Source organism: Phyllostomus hastatus, unplaced genomic scaffold (genome assembly GCF_019186645.2).
Source record: "Phyllostomus hastatus isolate PE091 unplaced genomic scaffold, TTU_PhHast_1.1 phas_contig_137, whole genome shotgun sequence".
Taxonomy (NCBI): domain Eukaryota; kingdom Metazoa; phylum Chordata; class Mammalia; order Chiroptera; family Phyllostomidae; genus Phyllostomus; species Phyllostomus hastatus.
Window position 1 is genome coordinate 4,214,141 of NW_025333583.1, and position 19,033 is coordinate 4,233,173.

The window sequence follows — 19,033 nt, forward strand, 5'->3', positions numbered from 1 at the left end:
AATACTATATATATAGGAAATTTGGAGTAGTGAGGAAAATATTTAATGATGAATTAAGAGACAGTAAGCTTTAGTTCATACGTGGTCATTAATTTGCTAAAGTCATTTAACCTTTCTGGTTAAGACACTTGTTTCCTTATTTACAAGGAAAATAAAATTTTTGGGTAAGAGCTTTGGTTCTTCTGGGAGTTACACACCCCTTGGAGAATGGTCAAAAATCATGGGTCCTCTCCTGGAAGATACATGTGTGCATCTATGCACCACACACACACCCTTTTGTATGCAGTTTCAAGGATTAATGTGTTGGTTTCCTCAAACCTACCTAGGGGATGTGGTTGGAAGTTGCGTTGGTTAGATCATTTTAAATTTAGAGCTCTTTCAGCTCTGAAGTTTCACACCATTTAAAACTGAAAGCGAAGGGAAACAGGAGCTGTGGGTAGGTTACTACTATTAAGTTGATGAAATGTCTTAAGCAACTCTTAAGGTGGGTTTATAGAGCCTTGGTTGCCTATGAGTCTACCCAGTTCTACTATTCCTTATAATAGCAGATAGCAGTTCACAGCCTAAGCATATTAATTTATTTAATTCTCAGAGTTTTTTTTTTATTATAATCTGGGAAAGCAATAACTTTTTTTATTTATTTGAAAAAGTAAAAATACTTTTCCGAATACATAACAAGAGATATCATTTACCACATGGCTGTATCCCTGTGCAAGATGTTTTAAATACCTGAACTTCCAGGTGAGTATTATATTCTCAATTTTGTGAATTAATAAACTGAAGTTAGATTAACAACTGGGATTAGAGAGGTTAACTTGCCACAATCACACAGTTACTACATAACTGGAGTAGTGAATTTTTTTTATTCCAAAGCTCACAGTCTTCACCTCAATGCAGAAGACTTACATATATTGACTCTGCTTTAACAGAACTTATGAGTATGATCATTTACCCTGATAAATTACATATGATAATTTACGCTGAGTTGGACTAACATTGATTCACGTTTTGTGCTTATGAAGGTAAAGTCATTCATTCAGAAAGTATACAAGTCTGTATTATGTATCAAGCCCTTGTTCTAAAAAGCTGTGTTTTCTTTTTCCAAGTTCTTCTGTCATTGGGAAATTTTATGATGTAGACATCTGTTTGGGCAGATAACCCTGTTTTCAGAGCCTGATTTAAGAACACTGACTTTATCTCTGAGCTAACCAGAGACTTTCAACCTTTTTCATCTCATGGCACACATAAACTAATTAGTAAAATTCTGTGGCACACCAAAAAAGATTTGCCATTGTGACCAAAAAAATAGGTGTAATTTTGATTCCTTCACACTGGACGTTTATTGTTGTATTGGCTGTTGTCATTTTTTATTTGACAGTCTAAGGGATAAGAGGTCAGTGCCCCTCAGGTATTTATTGCATGTTTTAAAAATCCCTGTGACAGTCTAAGGGATAAGAGGTCAGTGCCCCTCAGGTATTTATTGCATGTTTTAAAAATCCCTCTGGCACAGCAGTGTGGTGTGGCATTACTGGTGCAGAGTCACTGTTCTGAGTTATCAAAGCACGTTGCGATCTTTTGTATTCTGTGCTTTTTATCAATAATTTTAAGTCTGATATTAAAATACTCATTGAAAAAAATGGCTAGGACTTATGTTCCTAGTTGTCATCAGAAGTTATTTAAAACCATTGTTGTGATACTTAGAAACTCACCAAAAAATCAGATGCTCTACACTAGCCCTACACCAATTTGAAAGTCCTCTTCTAATTTTCTAAAACATTTTTGTTGATGCATAACTTAACGAACACAAACTTTTTTGCCTTTTTTTTTTGTAATTTGTGGAAGTTATATATTCTGGATAGATGTTATTTTTCAGATAGATGTATTATGAAATACTGTCTTCATTCTGGACTTGTCCTCCTCTCTCTTAATGGTATCTTTGAAGAAAAGTTTTAAATTTCAGTTAATTCCAGTGTTTCAGTCTGCAAGTTACATAGTGTTGTACACATATCAGTTCGGTTGAATTTATTAACCATGTTCAAATCTTTCACATCTTAACTAAAAATATTTTTTGCTTGTCCTGTCAGCTACTAAGAAATGTTAAAATCTTTAAATTTGTAATATCATTTATTGTAAATTTGGATTTATTTCTCATTTTAGTTTATATATTTGGAGTGACTATAAATTTGGAATAGTTTTATCTTTCTATTGAATTGCCTTCTTTTATGAAATATCTTTATCTCTAGTAATACTTCTTGCCTTAATTAAAAGTCTGCTCTGTATAGTATTACCTATATGAGCTTTCTTTTGATTAATGTTTGTGTGGCAAATTTCTTCCCATCTTTTTCTTTCCACCCTTTCTGTGTCCTTATATTTAAGGTGTGTCACTTGTAAGCACCAAACAGTAACATGCCTTTTAACCCCATCATTTACAGTAATTTTCATTTACATTTAATGTAATTATTGGTACATTTGGTTTAAATTTGCCATCCCACTAATTTTTTTTTTAATTTTAGTCTCACCTGTTCTTTATTGGCTTTCCCGGCTTTCTTGCCTTCTTTAGTATCAAGTATATTTTATTGTCCCATTATCATCCTTCCCCATTAGCTGCTTTTTATATATTACTCTAAAATTATTTTAGTGGTTATCTTAGTGATTACAACATAGGTCCTTGACTTGTGGTTTACTTTATATTAGTTTTGTTTTCAACTACTTCCTAGATAGAATGAGTTTTAGACTACTTTAGACTCCCTGTGTGTTTTTTCCTCTTGGTTTTCAGACATTTGATCCTGGGGTGTTTTATTTTGGTGGGGGAACAAACCTGGTAATTTTACCAATACTGTATATGAAAAATGTGGAGACCTTGGATAATATTATCTTTAAAGGAAATGCAATTTTCTTTTGCAGGCAGGCACAGTATGGGCAGATCACTATAATTTAGTTGAAGTTGGCCTTTATTTAGGCTTTGTTAGTAAGATTGGGCTGTTTTTAGTTTGCCTCTATTTCCAAGGCAGGTCTTTATTCAGGGAATAGACCTTCTGGGGTCTCAGCAAAAAGCTTGAGGTGTTTACCAGTTTGCTCTACACATTACTCTGCCTTGAATTCCAGCTTTTCTCTCCTTGCCTCAGCAAGTCAGCCAGCAGTCTCGATCCAGCTCCTTTCCCAGTGCTGCTGTTGGGTGGTTTGGTACCTCATCCACGCTTAGGTTATGTGTGTCAGTGAACATCTTGATCAAAATTGTTTGCAGAATTTCTGGTTCTTCTGATTTCTCTCCTCTTCCGTCTTTGGTCCCTTATAAGTCTTAGCTGCTTGATACTTTCTGTTTGGTCCCCTATTTCCAGTTCTCCAAAAACAACAAATGACCCAGGGGAACAAAAGGTGAATGTGGGGCTCCTCTCAGTATACTGGGCTTTTCTCCAGAATCTGGACCCCTCAAGTCCAGGTTGCCTTTGTTGCTCTTTGATGCTTTTAAATAGTTGGATTTTAAAAAGTTGTATAACACACATAACAAAATTTATCTTAACTATTTTTAAGTGTACAGTCCAGTGATACTAAGTATATTCATACTGCCATGCAAACATCACCTCTAACCATCTCCAGAACTTGGATCTTGCCAAACTAAAACTCTGTAGCCATTAAACAATAACTCCCCATTGCCCCTTCCCCTTAGCTCCTGGTCACCACCATTGTACTTCCTGTCTCTGCATTTGACCTCCAGTGTGACTCAGAGTTAACCTGTGTTATAGCATGTGTCAGAATTGCCTTCCCTTTTAAGGCTAATAATATTCCATTGTATGTATGTACCACATTTTGCTTATGCATTCATCTGTCAGTGGACGCTTGAGTAGTCTTTACTCTTTGGTTAGTTTGAATAATGCTACTATGCACACAGATATATAACTATTTCTCTAAGACCTTGCTTTTCTCAGAACCTTCAATTTCTCTGTATTCTCCCCAACGCTTGTTGTTTTCTGTGGGTCTTTGCCTAAATAAATAACTCCCAGTGACCACTGTAAGGACCAGGCAGGGAAGTGTAGACGAATGTGTAGTAATCCATAACTGCCCTTGTTTCATTAGTGGTATTATTGAAAGTACTGAACTACTTGTATTCGAAGCACAGATTTTATAAAGAGCTCCCTTAGACTTTATAAAAAGACAAAGGACTATTGTATTTAAGGTTGTACTAGCAAGTTTTGTAATTGAATGTGACCAATTCTAAAAGGTTAGTTTTAGAATTTGCTTCCCAAGTACCGATTTAGTTTCGTAAGAAAACATTATTCAGTGAGACACTAGATATGAGTGATACTGTGAAAGAATTTATAATTTATTTCTTTCCTTGGGTGCCTCATTGGCTACTGTGCCCAATAGCCATTTACCCTACTTTGCTTTTCTGTGGCATAATGACGGTTGGTTAAAAATATTTGCTGAACCATTTCTTATAGGTAAATTAACTAGTAAGAGTTGACTTCATTAACAGATTTTTTGCTTTATTTTGATTTGTTTTTAATACCAGTTTCTGAGTGGTGACGCTGTGTAGCCACTTACAAAGTCACTCCTTGACTTTGCACAGGTTTAGCTTTCATAAAATTTGTATTTTTACCTAGCACATCTTGACACCCCTAAAAATACTTTTGGCATGCTGAGTTTGATCTGTCATACATTAAATATTTAGGTGTCTTGATGGATTGGGTATCTTGGAGAAGCCATTAGTTAAGGGGGACAGACAAATCGTTTTTAGATGGTGGTAGTAGTAATACCTGCGGTCTTGTAGACTGATAACCTCTTGTCAACTGAGACTGTGAAGAGTCCTAGGTTATGAGTAGGTATTTGCCACAGAGGTTTTACGTGGACATCCGCTGGCTTAGGTCCTCTTTTTTTGTAGTAGGAGCAAGCAAGACTGCAACTCTCTGCTCAGCTCCTAGCGATCTGCCTGTCCTAGTCCGTGTTTTTAAACAGGTGGTACTTTTAAATTTTCTTGAATCTCACTTTTATAGTTGTTCTTGGCAGGGAAGTTGGTCTTAATAAAAGCTGTTCTATCAAGGATAGAAATGGAAATAAGTAGAATTAAGATTGTGAGGTGGATGTTGCATTACAGATGAAGTGCTTCTAGGTTGGTTTATCGAGTTAATTGCACAGATGAAGTCAGATGCAAAAGCAGTCTGACTGTTTCCCAGTTCTGAAAACAGGAGTGATGAAATGATTCCGTCATTGATCACTCCCCACCCCCTCGTCCATCTAGCTTGTGAAGGTTCCCGCACACTGCAGGTTAGCAACTCCTGAGAGAGAATAATAAATTTAGAGATTTAAAATGTAGCTTATCTCTGTGGAGATGAAGTCACCTCTCTTTAGTAAATCTGATGTTTGATTCAGACATTAGGCTTTCAAACATGTTTTTCAGAACATTTTATATTTAAAATGGCTGCATTTTGGCTTGAAAAGGCAGATAGAAGCATCCATCAACTTTCTACCTTTGCTGAGCTGTCTTCAACAGATAAATGACTGGTGTTAGACTCATACAAACTACATTTTGGTTAAAAAGCCTGAGGTTAAAATATTATTTTTATGCTATGTTTAATATTTTTTTCTCTTGGGATGATTTTTTTCTTATCTGTACTTTGAGATTGTACTTTAACAAAGAGAGGTTCCTATTAGAAACTAGTATTATGAAAATACTATTGTGTTACCCATAGGCTGATTGTGTTAATAAGCAATACACATATTTAGCATTTTCATTTAGCAAATATTTTCATACTTCATGTACACATCACAGGTTTATTGTTAAAGGTGTGCACGCACATCTGTTTAACATATGTGCACATAAACATGTGGTATATGCATGTAGCTCTTACTTTGCTTGATGGTAATTAATCATACATACTAAACATATAATATAAATGACTCTTTAGTATTACTAATTTAAATAGCCACACTCAAGTTTGTGGGTTTTCCCTTCTCCATTTAGTATCCCTCTGGGATCTATAATCAAATTTCAGAGTTAATATTATATGCCATTTGACTATAATCATTACCTACACCTTGAGAATCTTACATTAACATTAAAAGACAAAGGTTTAGCTTTCAGGCTACAACATCTGTATTTCCCTTCCCCACAGTTGTCTCTCATGGACTTAAACATTCGAAGCTTGGCTCCAACATCAGCTGACACACAGCCAGCTAATGGTAGAGATGGAAATTATATGAAGAATTCCTGACTCTGTGTCTCTTACTTTCATATTCAAAAATTTTTAATAACTGATATTTTCACTTTAGAGAAAATAGGTACTTTTCATGTTCCTCTCAGTACTTTTACTCCTAAAAATCTTATCCAAGAAAAATTGAACGCATACGTACACAAATAGATTGTACCTAAATGTTCATAGCAACATTACTCATAGTAGACAACGGGAAATGGCTCAGAATACCCTTTAGCTGATGAATGAATAAACTAAAGGTGGTATATCCATACAGTGGAATACTATTCAGCACTAACAAGGAGTGAAATACATATTACATTATTGAACCTTAACAACTTTATACTTAGTAAAAAGTCAGATATGGAAGATGACATGATTCCAATTATGAAATGTCTAGAAAAGAAAATGTGTAGAAAGAGAAAGCAAGGGTTCTGGGGTGGGATTGACTGCAAATGGCTTGGAAGATTTTGGGGGGCGGGTAGTGATAGAAATAGTCTAGGATTGGATTGTGGCAATTGTTATGCAACTGTAGAAATTCCCTGTAAATTATTGAACTGTACTCTTAAATGAGGGAATTTTATAACATACACTAGGGTCTGAAGGTCATGAGTAGAAAGACTAGCTTCAGTATATGGAAAACAGAGAGCCATCAAAAAGGGAGAAAGAGTTGCTCAGTGGGAATCTTGGTACTTAGTGTCTTGTGAAGCTCAAGAACTTGTCAGAAAAATCATCAGTGGAAATTTTGAACTCACTAAAGTTGATATCAGGACTTGGAAAATGTGAGCACCAAAGGTGCTAATAAAAGAGCAAGTTTCCTTGTATCCATTTGTTATGTACTATTATGTGACATAAATAAAAGAAGATTGGAGAAGGATGTCGCATGAAAAGAGTGTTACTCATAGAGAATTTAGTCAAAATTGATTGGAAGGTTGATCGATATCATTTTAGTTGCATCGCTAATATGGTAGAACTTCTGTTCATGTTCACCTTGTAGCTTTGTTTGATACTGCTTGTAATGCCAGTGTTCCTTTTCAAAGTTCAAGGACCACAGTTTAAAGTGGTTCTTAACTGTTTGGGGATTACAGATGCCTTTAAGAATCTAGTGAAAGCTCTGTTTCCAAAGTACTTATGTATGAACAAACACAATTTTATAATTTTAGGAAGTTCACAGACCAGAGAGCTTCTGGTTAAAAACAGAAAGGAATTCTATTACTAATCCTTTTGTGAGTTCAGATCAGTAGTTTTATTTCAGTGTATTTTGGTGTAAATATGTATTTTGAAATAATGACCAAAATAGGACTTTGATAGCCAGTTCTGGATTACCTGAGCTTTAGAAAGTGAGACGCCTGTAATCACATTGATAAGAACTTGAAAATAAGATGGCTAGTAGTAAGTAATCTGTTTAAAATGACAATAACTGGAGGTGTTTTAATGCTGCTCTGCTATAAGCCTGAAAGCCTTTTAATATTTACCAGTATGCAATCAACTTAAATCATTTGGGTCTTAATTTTACTTCATAGAAAATTGTTTTCAGGTAGAGTATTTCACAAAGTAAGAGCCATGTTAGGGCCTGGCGTGACTCTGGGGAGAAGGGAAGCTCTGCCTGTGTGGCCGTCCGCCTTTCTCTCCTGCTCTCTGCTTCCTCTCCTGGGCCCCTCTCCGGGTGTGTGCTTGCTGTTTTCTCCTCTTTTCTTAGGGTAAGTGAGCAATACAGCCATCGTTCATTTCAAAACAATTGTAAATTGTAAAGTCCTACTTTTATATAATTTAGAGGCTAGTAGAAAATTCCATGTTGCTTAAGATAGCTTGAAGTGTTTCTCACCTGAAATGACTGCTTTTGGAATTGCATTGCCTTTACTTTTGTAGCTCACGGTGAGTGTTATGTCTTCAGTTGTGCTCATGTTTATATGATTTTCTGTTCCCTGCAGGACCGTGTATATGTACAACAAAATAATGTGGAGAATGTCTACAATTTAGGATTAATTATTTTTCGAGATCAAGTTGTACGTTATGGGTGTATTAGGGATCATCTACGACAAACGTTATTGGATATGATTGCAAGAGAGCGGAAAGGAGAAGTTGTAGACCGGTATTAATCATCTTTTTACTTGAGCTTTGGTTTTTAGCAGTTATATCCTGAGAATCCATTTGCTGTCAAAATTTTATTAAAATAAATAAAAGTTTGCCTAGCACATTATGAAAATTCTTGAAAGCCCATATCACGATTAACAAAAAATACGTAGATGTTGACTTAAAAGCATACTTCTCTTGCTAGAAGAGGCCACCCTAAGCTTTCATTTGGTGTACTTTTTTAAAGCAAATCAGCCGTTAGTCTCCCCATTCAATTTTTCATGTATTTTTTATGCTGGCATTTTGTCCCTTTCTTTCTTTTTCTTCTTTTTTAGCTGCTTGATAACATTGTTTTTCTTTTGTCTTTTTCTTTAAGGGCTTTTGACTAGCCTTCATTCTTAACATATTTAATGAAAACGTTGAGCATAGTCTAAAATGACTAAGAACTACTGTACCGTTCTGTCATATCCCTTCTCCCTTTCTAGCATGATTGGAGTGCCATTTTTGTGATGCCAGCTAGAGTGGCTTAAACATACAAAACTGCTTTCTCTGCTTCTCTATTCAAAGCAGCTATTAAATGAAGACTTTTGCTAGTCTTTTTATTTCAGCTTTGGTGCTTGGTCAGGATTGCTTAAAAGCCACTTGGTACAAAAATTTCTGTCTAGCAACACAGCCTCCTTCCCTCCTCCCTGCTTCCTAATAAGCAGCATTTTTATTCTCACTGCTTTTAAATACACAAATATTGGCACATTTTAAACATATTTCTGTAAAATGCTTAAGTAATCACTACATGAGAACAACTTTAGATAAATACCTGTGCAGTCAAGATATGCTTTCCAAATAAAATTACTTTAGAGCCTTATGTTATAAAGAAGCCGCTTCTGGGAGATTGGTCACTTTGATTTAAAAAACGTTCTGAAACTCTAGCTACTACTGTTGTGTTTTTTTTTTTTACATGAGTCTTTGATATAATTTGATTTTCAAATGGTTTCAACTTCTTTTGACAGAGGCGCAATAAGAAATGCTTGCCAGATGTTAATGATTTTAGGCCTTGAAGGACGATCCGTCTATGAAGAAGATTTTGAGGCTCCTTTTTTGGAAATGTCTGCAGAATTTTTTCAGGTAATCAGTGAAGATATAAATAGTGCTCTTTTAAGATGTTCTTAAAGTTACTGAATGTGGTTATTAATTTGAATATCTTGACCTTTTTTTACTGAGGGAGAGGAGTGTGCAAAAACATGCTTCAGCATAACTACCCACATTCTCACATTTCAGTGAAGGAACTCATTGAAAACAAATGGAAGAGTTTGAACTTAAGACACATTGTTTTTTATCTTATAAAACATATAAACTTAGACATAACTAACATTTTATTATATTTATATGTTGCAAATTATTTACCACGAGTTAATAGGCAGTGCATCACTGAAGAAGTCGCACTGTTCAGTAACTAGCAAAATAAATGTAGAAATACCCATGGTCCCATAGTGCATATGTCTTACAGACTGTTTATTGGGAAATTATAGGTCAGTAAGTACAGCTGATGCAAATTTGTGGCAGTATATACAACCCAAACACCAACTGAAAAGACAGTATTTATAAAGTAATAGTAACCAGGGTTTATCAGGATGGTCTCACCAAGATTTTTGTTTGGTTTGTTAGTTCTTAGAAACTTCATATTTTCTAGGATTAAAACTACTTTTTGTTAGGGTAAGAAGTGTTAACTAAATTTGTACATAGTTCACATCAGTGTATCTTTTATTATGTAATTCTTAGATATGTTCATTAATCCTACTTTCAAATAGGTTTAAATCATTTGGGTTAACGTTGGTAATTTAGTAGAACTTCTGTAAGGCTGGTGTTAGCAGACAAGCTTAATACTTAAAAGCTCTATTTCTCCAACTTCAGTATATATACTCCTTTGAGACTGGGAGTGGGGTGGCAGGAGGATGTTGGTATGTAGGAGTACTCCAGCAAAACTCGGTGATGAACATGATGGATCTTTCTAGGCATAATTTTACATTAAAACAGATCAAAGAAGAAGTTGCCACTCTCACTTGGAGTCAGGTGCTGTATTCTGGCATGTGTTTACTTCTGCTATTAGGAGTGCACTGGCTGGCATTTAAAACACTGCTTAAGGATAGGGTATTCATTTGGTCTTGGGTAAGTGATGCCTTTTAAAGGATATATATAACTCAGACTATATGAACATGTGTAATAAACTAAAATATTAATAATGCTTATGATACTTAATTTGGTTTGTGATAAACACTACAGAAACCTAGTTAAAAGCAGAAACACATTTTGGTTTTATGTTTTTAAAGAATCATGCTTCTTATTTGCAGATGGAAAGCCAGAAATTTTTAGCAGAAAACAGTGCTTCAGTATATATAAAGAAAGTAGAAGCTAGAATTAATGAAGAAATAGAACGAGTGATGCACTGCCTTGACAAATCAACTGAAGAGCCGATTGTAAAGGTGGTTGAGAGGGAACTCATTTCCAAGCACATGAAAACTATAGTAGAAATGGAGAATTCTGGGCTAGTACATATGTTAAAAAATGGAAAGACAGAAGGTAAGTCTTAGCAGTTGAAAAACAGTTAAATTCTTATAGTTCTACCAATTATTCAGTAATTTTTTTATTTTCCTATAATTAAAATAGGTTACAATGTCAGTTTTCAAGAAGTTGTGTATGTCTAGCATTAGTTTGTTATTTGTTACTTTGATGGTATTTCATAGTAAAACTTTATAATAATGAGGATTTTAGATGTTTCTGGTGAATCAAATGGCTTTTTTTTTCTGTCTTTCATCTTAAGTCTCCTCAGTTTGTGTTTTTCTTAACCCAGAAGCTAAATCTAATATTGGTGAGGCCAGAGAGCTTCTCATCTATTCCTGAACTTTGGTGTTATATATACGAAAGGGTTTGGACTCTGTTCCCATATAGTGTCCTGTAGTTTTTGTGATTCTTTTAAAATCCGAAGTTCCAGACTTACAAGTTTTGTAGGCTCTATTGTCGGAGTCAATTTTGATAAAGGTTCCAAAAAGGCAAAAATGGGTGTCTTTTGTATTGATGTATTTAGATAAATTAGTAAACTGGTTTGGGGGACTTTGAAGTTACAGACTGAAAACAGAGAAGGAGAATTGCATAAAAGTAAATATTTTGAGATAACTGTAGCATTTACTTCTTTTGGCTATTTACCTTTATTTTCCTGAAAACATGTTTTGTGACAAGTATCCTAGAAGAAATAAGTAAACAGTCATGTTTCCCTTATTCTGAATTTCTGAACCTTTGCTGTAAAACTGAGTTTATAAATAAATCGCTGGTATGATATTAAAAAATAAACATGGTACTTTTCTATTTTCCTGCTCGTTGGATGAAGTCTTATTGATATTTTAGCCATTTATTTCTTATAGAAGAAATATGTATTGCCTGTTTGGGGTAATGACCTAGGAAGGGAATGAAAAGAAGAAAATTTAAGTGAATAATTTTCAAGAGAGGAGAATATAAGAGAATGGGAAAGAAAGATGATGAGAAGAGAGGTTGGTCCATGGTTCCTCTCAGGGAACCCTTGCTGTGTGTTCTGAAATGGTTACATATTTCTGCACATGCGATAAGTTCCTGAACAGTTGTACTTTATTGTTTCCATTAAACCCCCAAAGTTAACTTTTTTAAAAGGCCCTTCTGGTAAACCATTTTTGTAAAAGCAAAAAGGCTTAAAATTATTTTTGCTTTATAGAAACAAAAGCATTTTTAAGTATGTTTGCCATGTTTTCTAGAATAAGCTGCTCCTGAAGGTCTTAATCAGGGGTTAGCACACTTTTTCTTGTAAAGGGACACATAGTAAATATTTAGGTGTGTGAGCCATATATGATAGTCCACTACTCCTCTATGCTCTGTGGTATTGAGAAAGTAGACAATACCACAAAAGAATAAGCTTGACTATATTTCTGTAAACTTTCATTTGATTTTCTTTTCAACCACTTAAAAATGTGAAAACCATTTTTAGTCCCTAAGATGTACAAAAAAGACAGTGGGCTGTATTTGTATTTGGCCCATAGACTGCAGTTTGGCCCCTGATCTAAAGGGTCCCTGGCAGATTGGGACATTATGAAAAGTGTTTTCCTCTACTTAAACAGAATGAGAATCAGCCAGCTTTCCAGTGTACTGTTTAGCCACTGTTGAGTCAGTTCTTTCTTACCTACCTTGAAGGTGTGAGAGGGGGAAGATTCAATGGGCTGAAGGTTAGGGGCTATAAAATGTTTGATGGAGAGAGGTGGTTAGTGGTGCCTGAATTACATTATTTCTGTAACCTGCATGGAGACTTGGGTTAATGACATTAACTATGCCTGATACACGGCGAGTGCTCAGTAAGTACATAAATGAAGAAATACCACAGTAGCTACTCACCATAGTTCTCTATTTAGCACTTAATGTTTTCAGCAAGTAAGCAACTTCTGTGATTCAAAATTAAATTGTAAAATCCTGGCTTCAATTTCCTGACTTTCTACTAGAAAACTAATTGTGAAATGTCTTAATTTTGCTAGGCTCTGCTCTTGAGCATTATGTCAAGAATAGGTCAGGGGCACAGCTTCACCATTATGAAGCCAAATGTCTCATAAATCAGAAAGTGAAAACAGTTTTCCCACCATGAATGGAGAATGAACTGGATTGATTATCAGATGCAGATAGTACTGTGAAGTTAAGTTCAAATGGTATCTCGTTTTATTGTTTTATTGTATACAGAAATAATGATATTTAATTTTGGAATGCCAAGTATTTTTTATTTTCTCATTCATATCCTCCACTACACCATACATTTATATATAGTGAAAGCCAATGAAATTGTAGTAATTTACCTACAGTTTAATTTAATATAGCATATAATTCAGGAAAACTGTAATGAAGTAGAAACAAAATAGATATGTTGAAAACCATTTTGTTAAGAGGTATTTGATAATGCCAGATTTACTGGGGTATACGAGGTCTGTCCGGAAAAAGTCCAACCACTGTTAATGTAACTAGAATGGTTTGTGAGACATGAATGTAACCTGGCAGCCAAGAACAGTGATGACTTCACTATTACTAGTCAGTGGGGGTGGTAGACACCATGGAGTGAGCATGTGTACTGTGTGGCCATCGCATTCAAAATGACTGAGTGAGTAGAGCAACAAATCTGCATTAAGCTTGAACAATCCTCTGCGGAAACTGTTCAGATGATTCAGAAGGCCACGGCTATGGGCACCTGGTGATTGACAGCTTCATCATGACAGCATTCCTGCTCTTGCATCACATCTCGTGCAGAATTGTTTGGCGAAACATCAGATCACCCAGGTGACTCATCCCCCCTCCAGCCCAGATGTGGTGCCCTGTGGCTTTTGGTTTTTTTGAAAACTAAAATCACCTTTTAAAAAAGGAAGAGATTTCAGACCATCAAGATTCAAGAAAATATGACAAAGCATCTGATACAGCAGTTGGGAGAACTGTGTGAGGTCCCAAGGAGCCTACTTTGAAGAGTACTGAGGCATCATTGCCCTGTGTACAGTTCTTCTTGTACCTTCAATAAATGTCTCTATTTTTCATATTACATTGCTGGATACTTTCTGGGCAGACCTTGTATGTCTATATTGTTAAATATGTAATACCTGTTTTTAACATGGGAAATTTGGTTTTATATTAAATGTGAGAAAACTATAAGCTTTGTTGTATGTAGATTACTTTGGACATGCATTATTGATGGAAACTTATTTTTAAATAAAATTGGCTTCTGTGAGTTACTGAATAATTTTAGGAGCCCTTTTTGTAAAACTTTTAAGTATTTTTAAAATACATACATCAGTTTTAGGATTTAAATTGCTCTTGTAAATGTATACCAGACTAGTAAATTACAGCTTGTTTGCCAAATATGAGCCACCACCAGTTTGGTTGGGAATTCTTTTTTTAAAGAACAATTTCATTATATATAAAATTATATAAATTTTAGATTTAATAAATAAAGTTTTATTGAAACAGCCATGCCCATTTACCTATGTATCGCCTATGGCTTCTTGCTTGTACACTGGCAAAATTGAATAGCAACAGAGACCATGTGTGGTTCATAGATCTGCAGTATTTTTGTGGTACTTTATAGAAAAGATTTACCAGCCTCTGATCTAGAAACTGTTCTTTTAACTCCATTTTTAAAGTTCTTAATTATAAAGCTTTTTTATGTCATCGTAAAGTTCTGACACTATAGTCTCCCTGTAAGTTCTTATTTCAAAGAAACCCTAGATATGGAAAAGCGTTATTTCAGCTCCACATTTTAATCTTGTGAAAATGATGTAAAAAGTGGACAGAGTCTAAAGTGTTCATTCTAAATAAAAGCAAGATAGCGAGATAGACCAATTTTTAAAAGTACAGATACTGGCTCCGGCTCTAAGACATCACCTGGGGAAGTCTTAGAGATTTGCACTGAGGAAAATATTGAGGAATAGGAATTGATGCTATAAATTTCATTTAAACTTTCCCATGATATGTAATGAAGTAAATCCTAGTATACTTTATTTGTTTTCATGGTTGTTGTTTGAACTTTTGAGATGTCATGCTTAAAAATATCTATAAGACCAGATGTTTTTTTAAATAGCTATAGGACCAAACTTTTTAATTGGTTTTAATGAACATTGACTACAAATTACACCACAATTAAAGTTATCCTTTTGATACATAATTTCTAGTAATATTAGGTTCTAGATTAGAATTATATCGGATCAATTATGCAGAAATTCAAAATTTGTTTTCATTTTTTGTGGCTTTGTTATGTTTTTTGGGCATCTCTTCATGTAAACTAAAATCGCTGAGACATTTTACTGATGCTTTCAGAATGTTTCACCTAAAACACGTATTTTATAAATTGCAATAATAACCATTAATTATCCTGGGTTTTTTTTTCTTTTTTGGAATTTTGCTGGGAGTTTTTTAGTATTTTTTCATGTCAGCAAATGATTATAATGGAGAATTTAGTTTTAAGTATCACAAATTAGCATGAACAGATTCATATTTTTTCTTAATCTTTAATGTAGCCGATTTTTGTGTTCTTTCTGATTGCAGACCTTGCTTGCATGTACAAGTTATTTAGTCGTGTGCCAAATGGTTTGAAAACAATGTGTGAGTGTATGAGTTCCTATTTGAGGGAACAAGGTAAAGCCCTAGTTTCTGAGGAGGGCGAAGGAAAGAATCCCGTTGACTATATCCAGGTAAGTAAATATGGAAGATTCTCTCTAAGTTTATGATAAAGGAATATTGTCAAATGCTATAAAAAGGTCACTTTTACTATGTTATATATTATGTATTTTTTGCTTAATTTTCCCAGTGGTAGACTTAAATATTTTAGAACTTTGCAAAATATGTATATATCTGGGAGCCAGACTAAGCTGCTGCTTCTCATTTATATTCTGTCTGGCAAAGACCCTGTTTAAATAGTCTTAAGAGTGGAAGCTGTTGTTTCACTTTTTTAGATACCTACCTATTCATATACCTTAGTGTGTTAAAAAAATGTGTTAAATACTTTTTGTGTCAAAATGTTTTGCTTTCAAGCAATAGTCTGAATAAATTATGCTCCAAGTTTCTTGTGTTTTAATATAAAGAATGGGCTTTTGAGGTACATTTTTAAAGCTAATTTTCTCAGATTTGCACATTTAATAAGGACAGATGATCAGGAGTAACAAGTGAGGACGTTCTTTGATTCATTGGCAGCAATACATAAATGGAAGATAGAATACTTCTCTAATCACTGACATTTCTAATAGACTTAGATATAAGCTTAAAAATTTAATACTGAATACACACATATCCAGTGAAGTTAAAATTAGCATGCATGTTCATATGTGTATTGTTTCTAGAAAAATAATGTATCTTGACTTTCTGTGTTTTTATTTGGAAGGGCTTGTTGGATCTGAAGAGTAGATTTGATCGCTTCCTCCAGGAATCATTTAATAATGACCGGCTCTTTAAACAAACTATTGCTGGTGACTTTGAGTACTTTCTCAACCTCAACTCCAGGTCCCCTGAATACCTCTCATTATTTATTGATGATAAGTTGAAAAAGGGAGTCAAAGGGGTAAGTATAATATATTTGAAAATACATTAAATTTTACTCGTAGGTAGAAGATTGTGTGTAAACTTAAGAAATCAAGTATAAAGTTAGGAAATTTTGTAGATATAAAAATAAGCATAGCCCTTTGCTGTACTTAGATGTGTGCTGTGGTTTTTGTGAAGGATTGTTTAAGGTATTTGAAATGGCCAGAGGTACTTTGACATTTCACTTAATGTGTAAAAACCAACAGCTACACAGCCTTGGTTCTTGAAGTCTTTAGACCGCGAGGGTTAGATCAGCTCTGGAGATAATAAACTAAAAAACAGTTATCCACAGCACAAAATGTTGTTGCTGTCGTCTGGTTTGGCGGTTTATGAATCAAATAATACTTAGATGTCAAGAATTTGAAGGGCGTAGATAGACTAACTATCAGAAAATAGTTTGAAAACATATACTGAAGCTCAGTTTCAATCCTTTATTTTATGTCTGGGATCTTGGAAGCTAACTGTAGCATAGAAAATCAAATTAAACATATTGTGATCACACATAAATTGGTCTTTTTGACTTCATCTTGGAATTTGTGAGACAAAAGGGAAAGCAACAAATGGCCACAGGTTTTACAGGCTCCTATAACAGAAACAAGCAAAAGGAAGATCAAGAACACAGGATAAAAAAGACACATTTGTTTAATCTTCCATATTTTTAATATAAACTTAATATAATGTGCCACAGTATCATTTTTCCCTTACTTAAAATATAAAGGAAAGGGGGCCTTTTTACTCTTTAAATTCTAACAAATTATTACCTTTCTGTTTGCACAATTTAGATTTTGAATGAGCTAACATGAAAATATCTGTCTTTTGACTATGTATATTCCTGCCTAAGTTACGCAAAGGCATCATAAAATGTTCTTTTTTGCCATTACCATTTTATTTCTTCTGTTCTTTGTCATCCTTTAATCTAGTCATGTATCATTTCAGTGGTAGCCCTCTAGGGCATGGAACTGTACTTCAGCCCCTGCTTAATGCTGCACTAGAATAGGATGTAAGAGTTGTGGTGTGCTGCTGCTGTGTAGAGTAGGGGACACTTCCTCTAATGAAATCACTCCTTCTGACATGGCTCAACTTGATATTTATGTTCATTGTCACAGTGTTGTTTTTAAACTGTTGAGGTGCAGTGCTGTTTTTGTATAACTAAAATTTTGGGATTACTGAATAGCCTTTTAATTGATTTTTCAGCTAACAGAACAAGAAGTAGAAACGATATTGGATAAAGCAATGGTCCTTTTTAGGTTTATGCAAGAAAAAGATGTATTTGAACGCTATTATAAACAACATTTGGCGAGGAGACTTCTCACAAATAAAAGTGTTTCTGATGACTCTGAAAAAAATATGATATCTAAGTTAAAGGTAAGGTGTATATAAGATGCAAGGATGTGCACTTAACGTTTATCACTTGATTAAATGCCAGCAACATCTGATTAGAAAATATTTAATTAATTTAAAATACCTAGTTTATAAATTAATAAAGCTAGAATTTTTTTGCACAGGCTGTCCTTACATTTGTTCAAGTTCTCAGACATTCAGAGTTTGCTGGAATTGATTTATGGAGATCTGGATCGGATTAGTACAAAGGAAACAGTAAAGGGAATATTAGTGTAGAGTTCTGTCACAAAGGTGTGGCCCATAGACTACCTGTTCCTGTATCGCTTGGGGTGCTGGTTAAAAATGCAGAGCTCTGAACCCTGGCTTCAGTGAGGTTGTTGGAATCTCTGAACGAGACCTGAAATCTGCATTTTAAAATCTTTGGTTATTTTTAAACACACTAAAGTTGCGTACCTGTAGTCATAGAGCAACTATTGGGAAGATTTAGAAATGGCGTCAGTAACATGGACTGGTTTATTTCACTGTGTGTGTTCTCATAGAAAAACCAATCACTTATTTGTGTCTATTTGTGGGTTTCTTCCCCAGACTGAATGTGGATGTCAGTTCACATCAAAACTGGAAGGAATGTTTAGGGATATGAGCATCTCAAACACAACCATGGATGAATTCAGGCAACATCTACAGGCAACTGGGGTAAAATTCTCTAATTTCTACTTAAATGTGTATGTTTTAATATGAAGTTTTTTGTAACACGCATTTTTATCTGTAAAATAACTGAACTGGTGTTTTTTTAAATGTTATTGTCAACATGTGTAGTCTGAAACAACATATATTGTCTAAAAACTATTTTTCTCCATATAACCTCTTTTTCTAACGATTAATGTTAATTTTTATTCTTTTAAAACTTAGTTTATCCTCCCCACTTAAAGGAATGTGCTGAAAATGTGATAAATAGCATGATTCTGCTATTATAGTCACTATAGACTGTGGAAAGAATACTGAGCTTAGGCAAGCTTACTGAGTTATAGTTCTCGTCCTTTCACTTTACACCAGCATTGTGCTGTGTCTCTGTTACTTCATATTTAATTGATACTAGATGGGCCTGACATTGCCAGGATCAGTTGGGGATAAGCTGAGTATAGAACACTGACACTAGTGTGTTGTGAGTGTGGTCTGTACTCCGACTCCCAGAGTAGGGATGAGCTGTGACCTGTATGGCTTTGGAATCCAGTGGGGGTTTATGAGGATTTAATAAAGTTCTGAATTTTTTAAACTGTTTTTTAACTTTTCCTTAAGTTTAGAGAACTCCACAGTTTTTC

The 19,033-nt window shown here is 34.6% G+C and overlaps 1 protein-coding gene across 3 annotated transcripts in view; it reads left to right on the forward strand.

Moving 5' to 3' along the window:
• CUL3 (cullin 3) overlaps positions 1-19,033 on the forward strand; it is an 84,770-nt gene that overhangs the window by 47,037 nt on the left and 18,700 nt on the right. For all 3 annotated transcript variants that reach the window (XM_045853263.1, XM_045853269.1, XM_045853277.1), the window contains 7 exons: positions 8,120-8,280; positions 9,269-9,383; positions 10,607-10,835; positions 15,345-15,490; positions 16,177-16,353; positions 17,568-17,738; positions 18,300-18,407. In XM_045853263.1, coding sequence (XP_045709219.1) covers positions 8,120-8,280; positions 9,269-9,383; positions 10,607-10,835; positions 15,345-15,490; positions 16,177-16,353; positions 17,568-17,738; positions 18,300-18,407 — 1,107 coding nt within the window. The remainder of the gene's footprint in view (positions 1-8,119; positions 8,281-9,268; positions 9,384-10,606; positions 10,836-15,344; positions 15,491-16,176; positions 16,354-17,567; positions 17,739-18,299; positions 18,408-19,033) is intronic.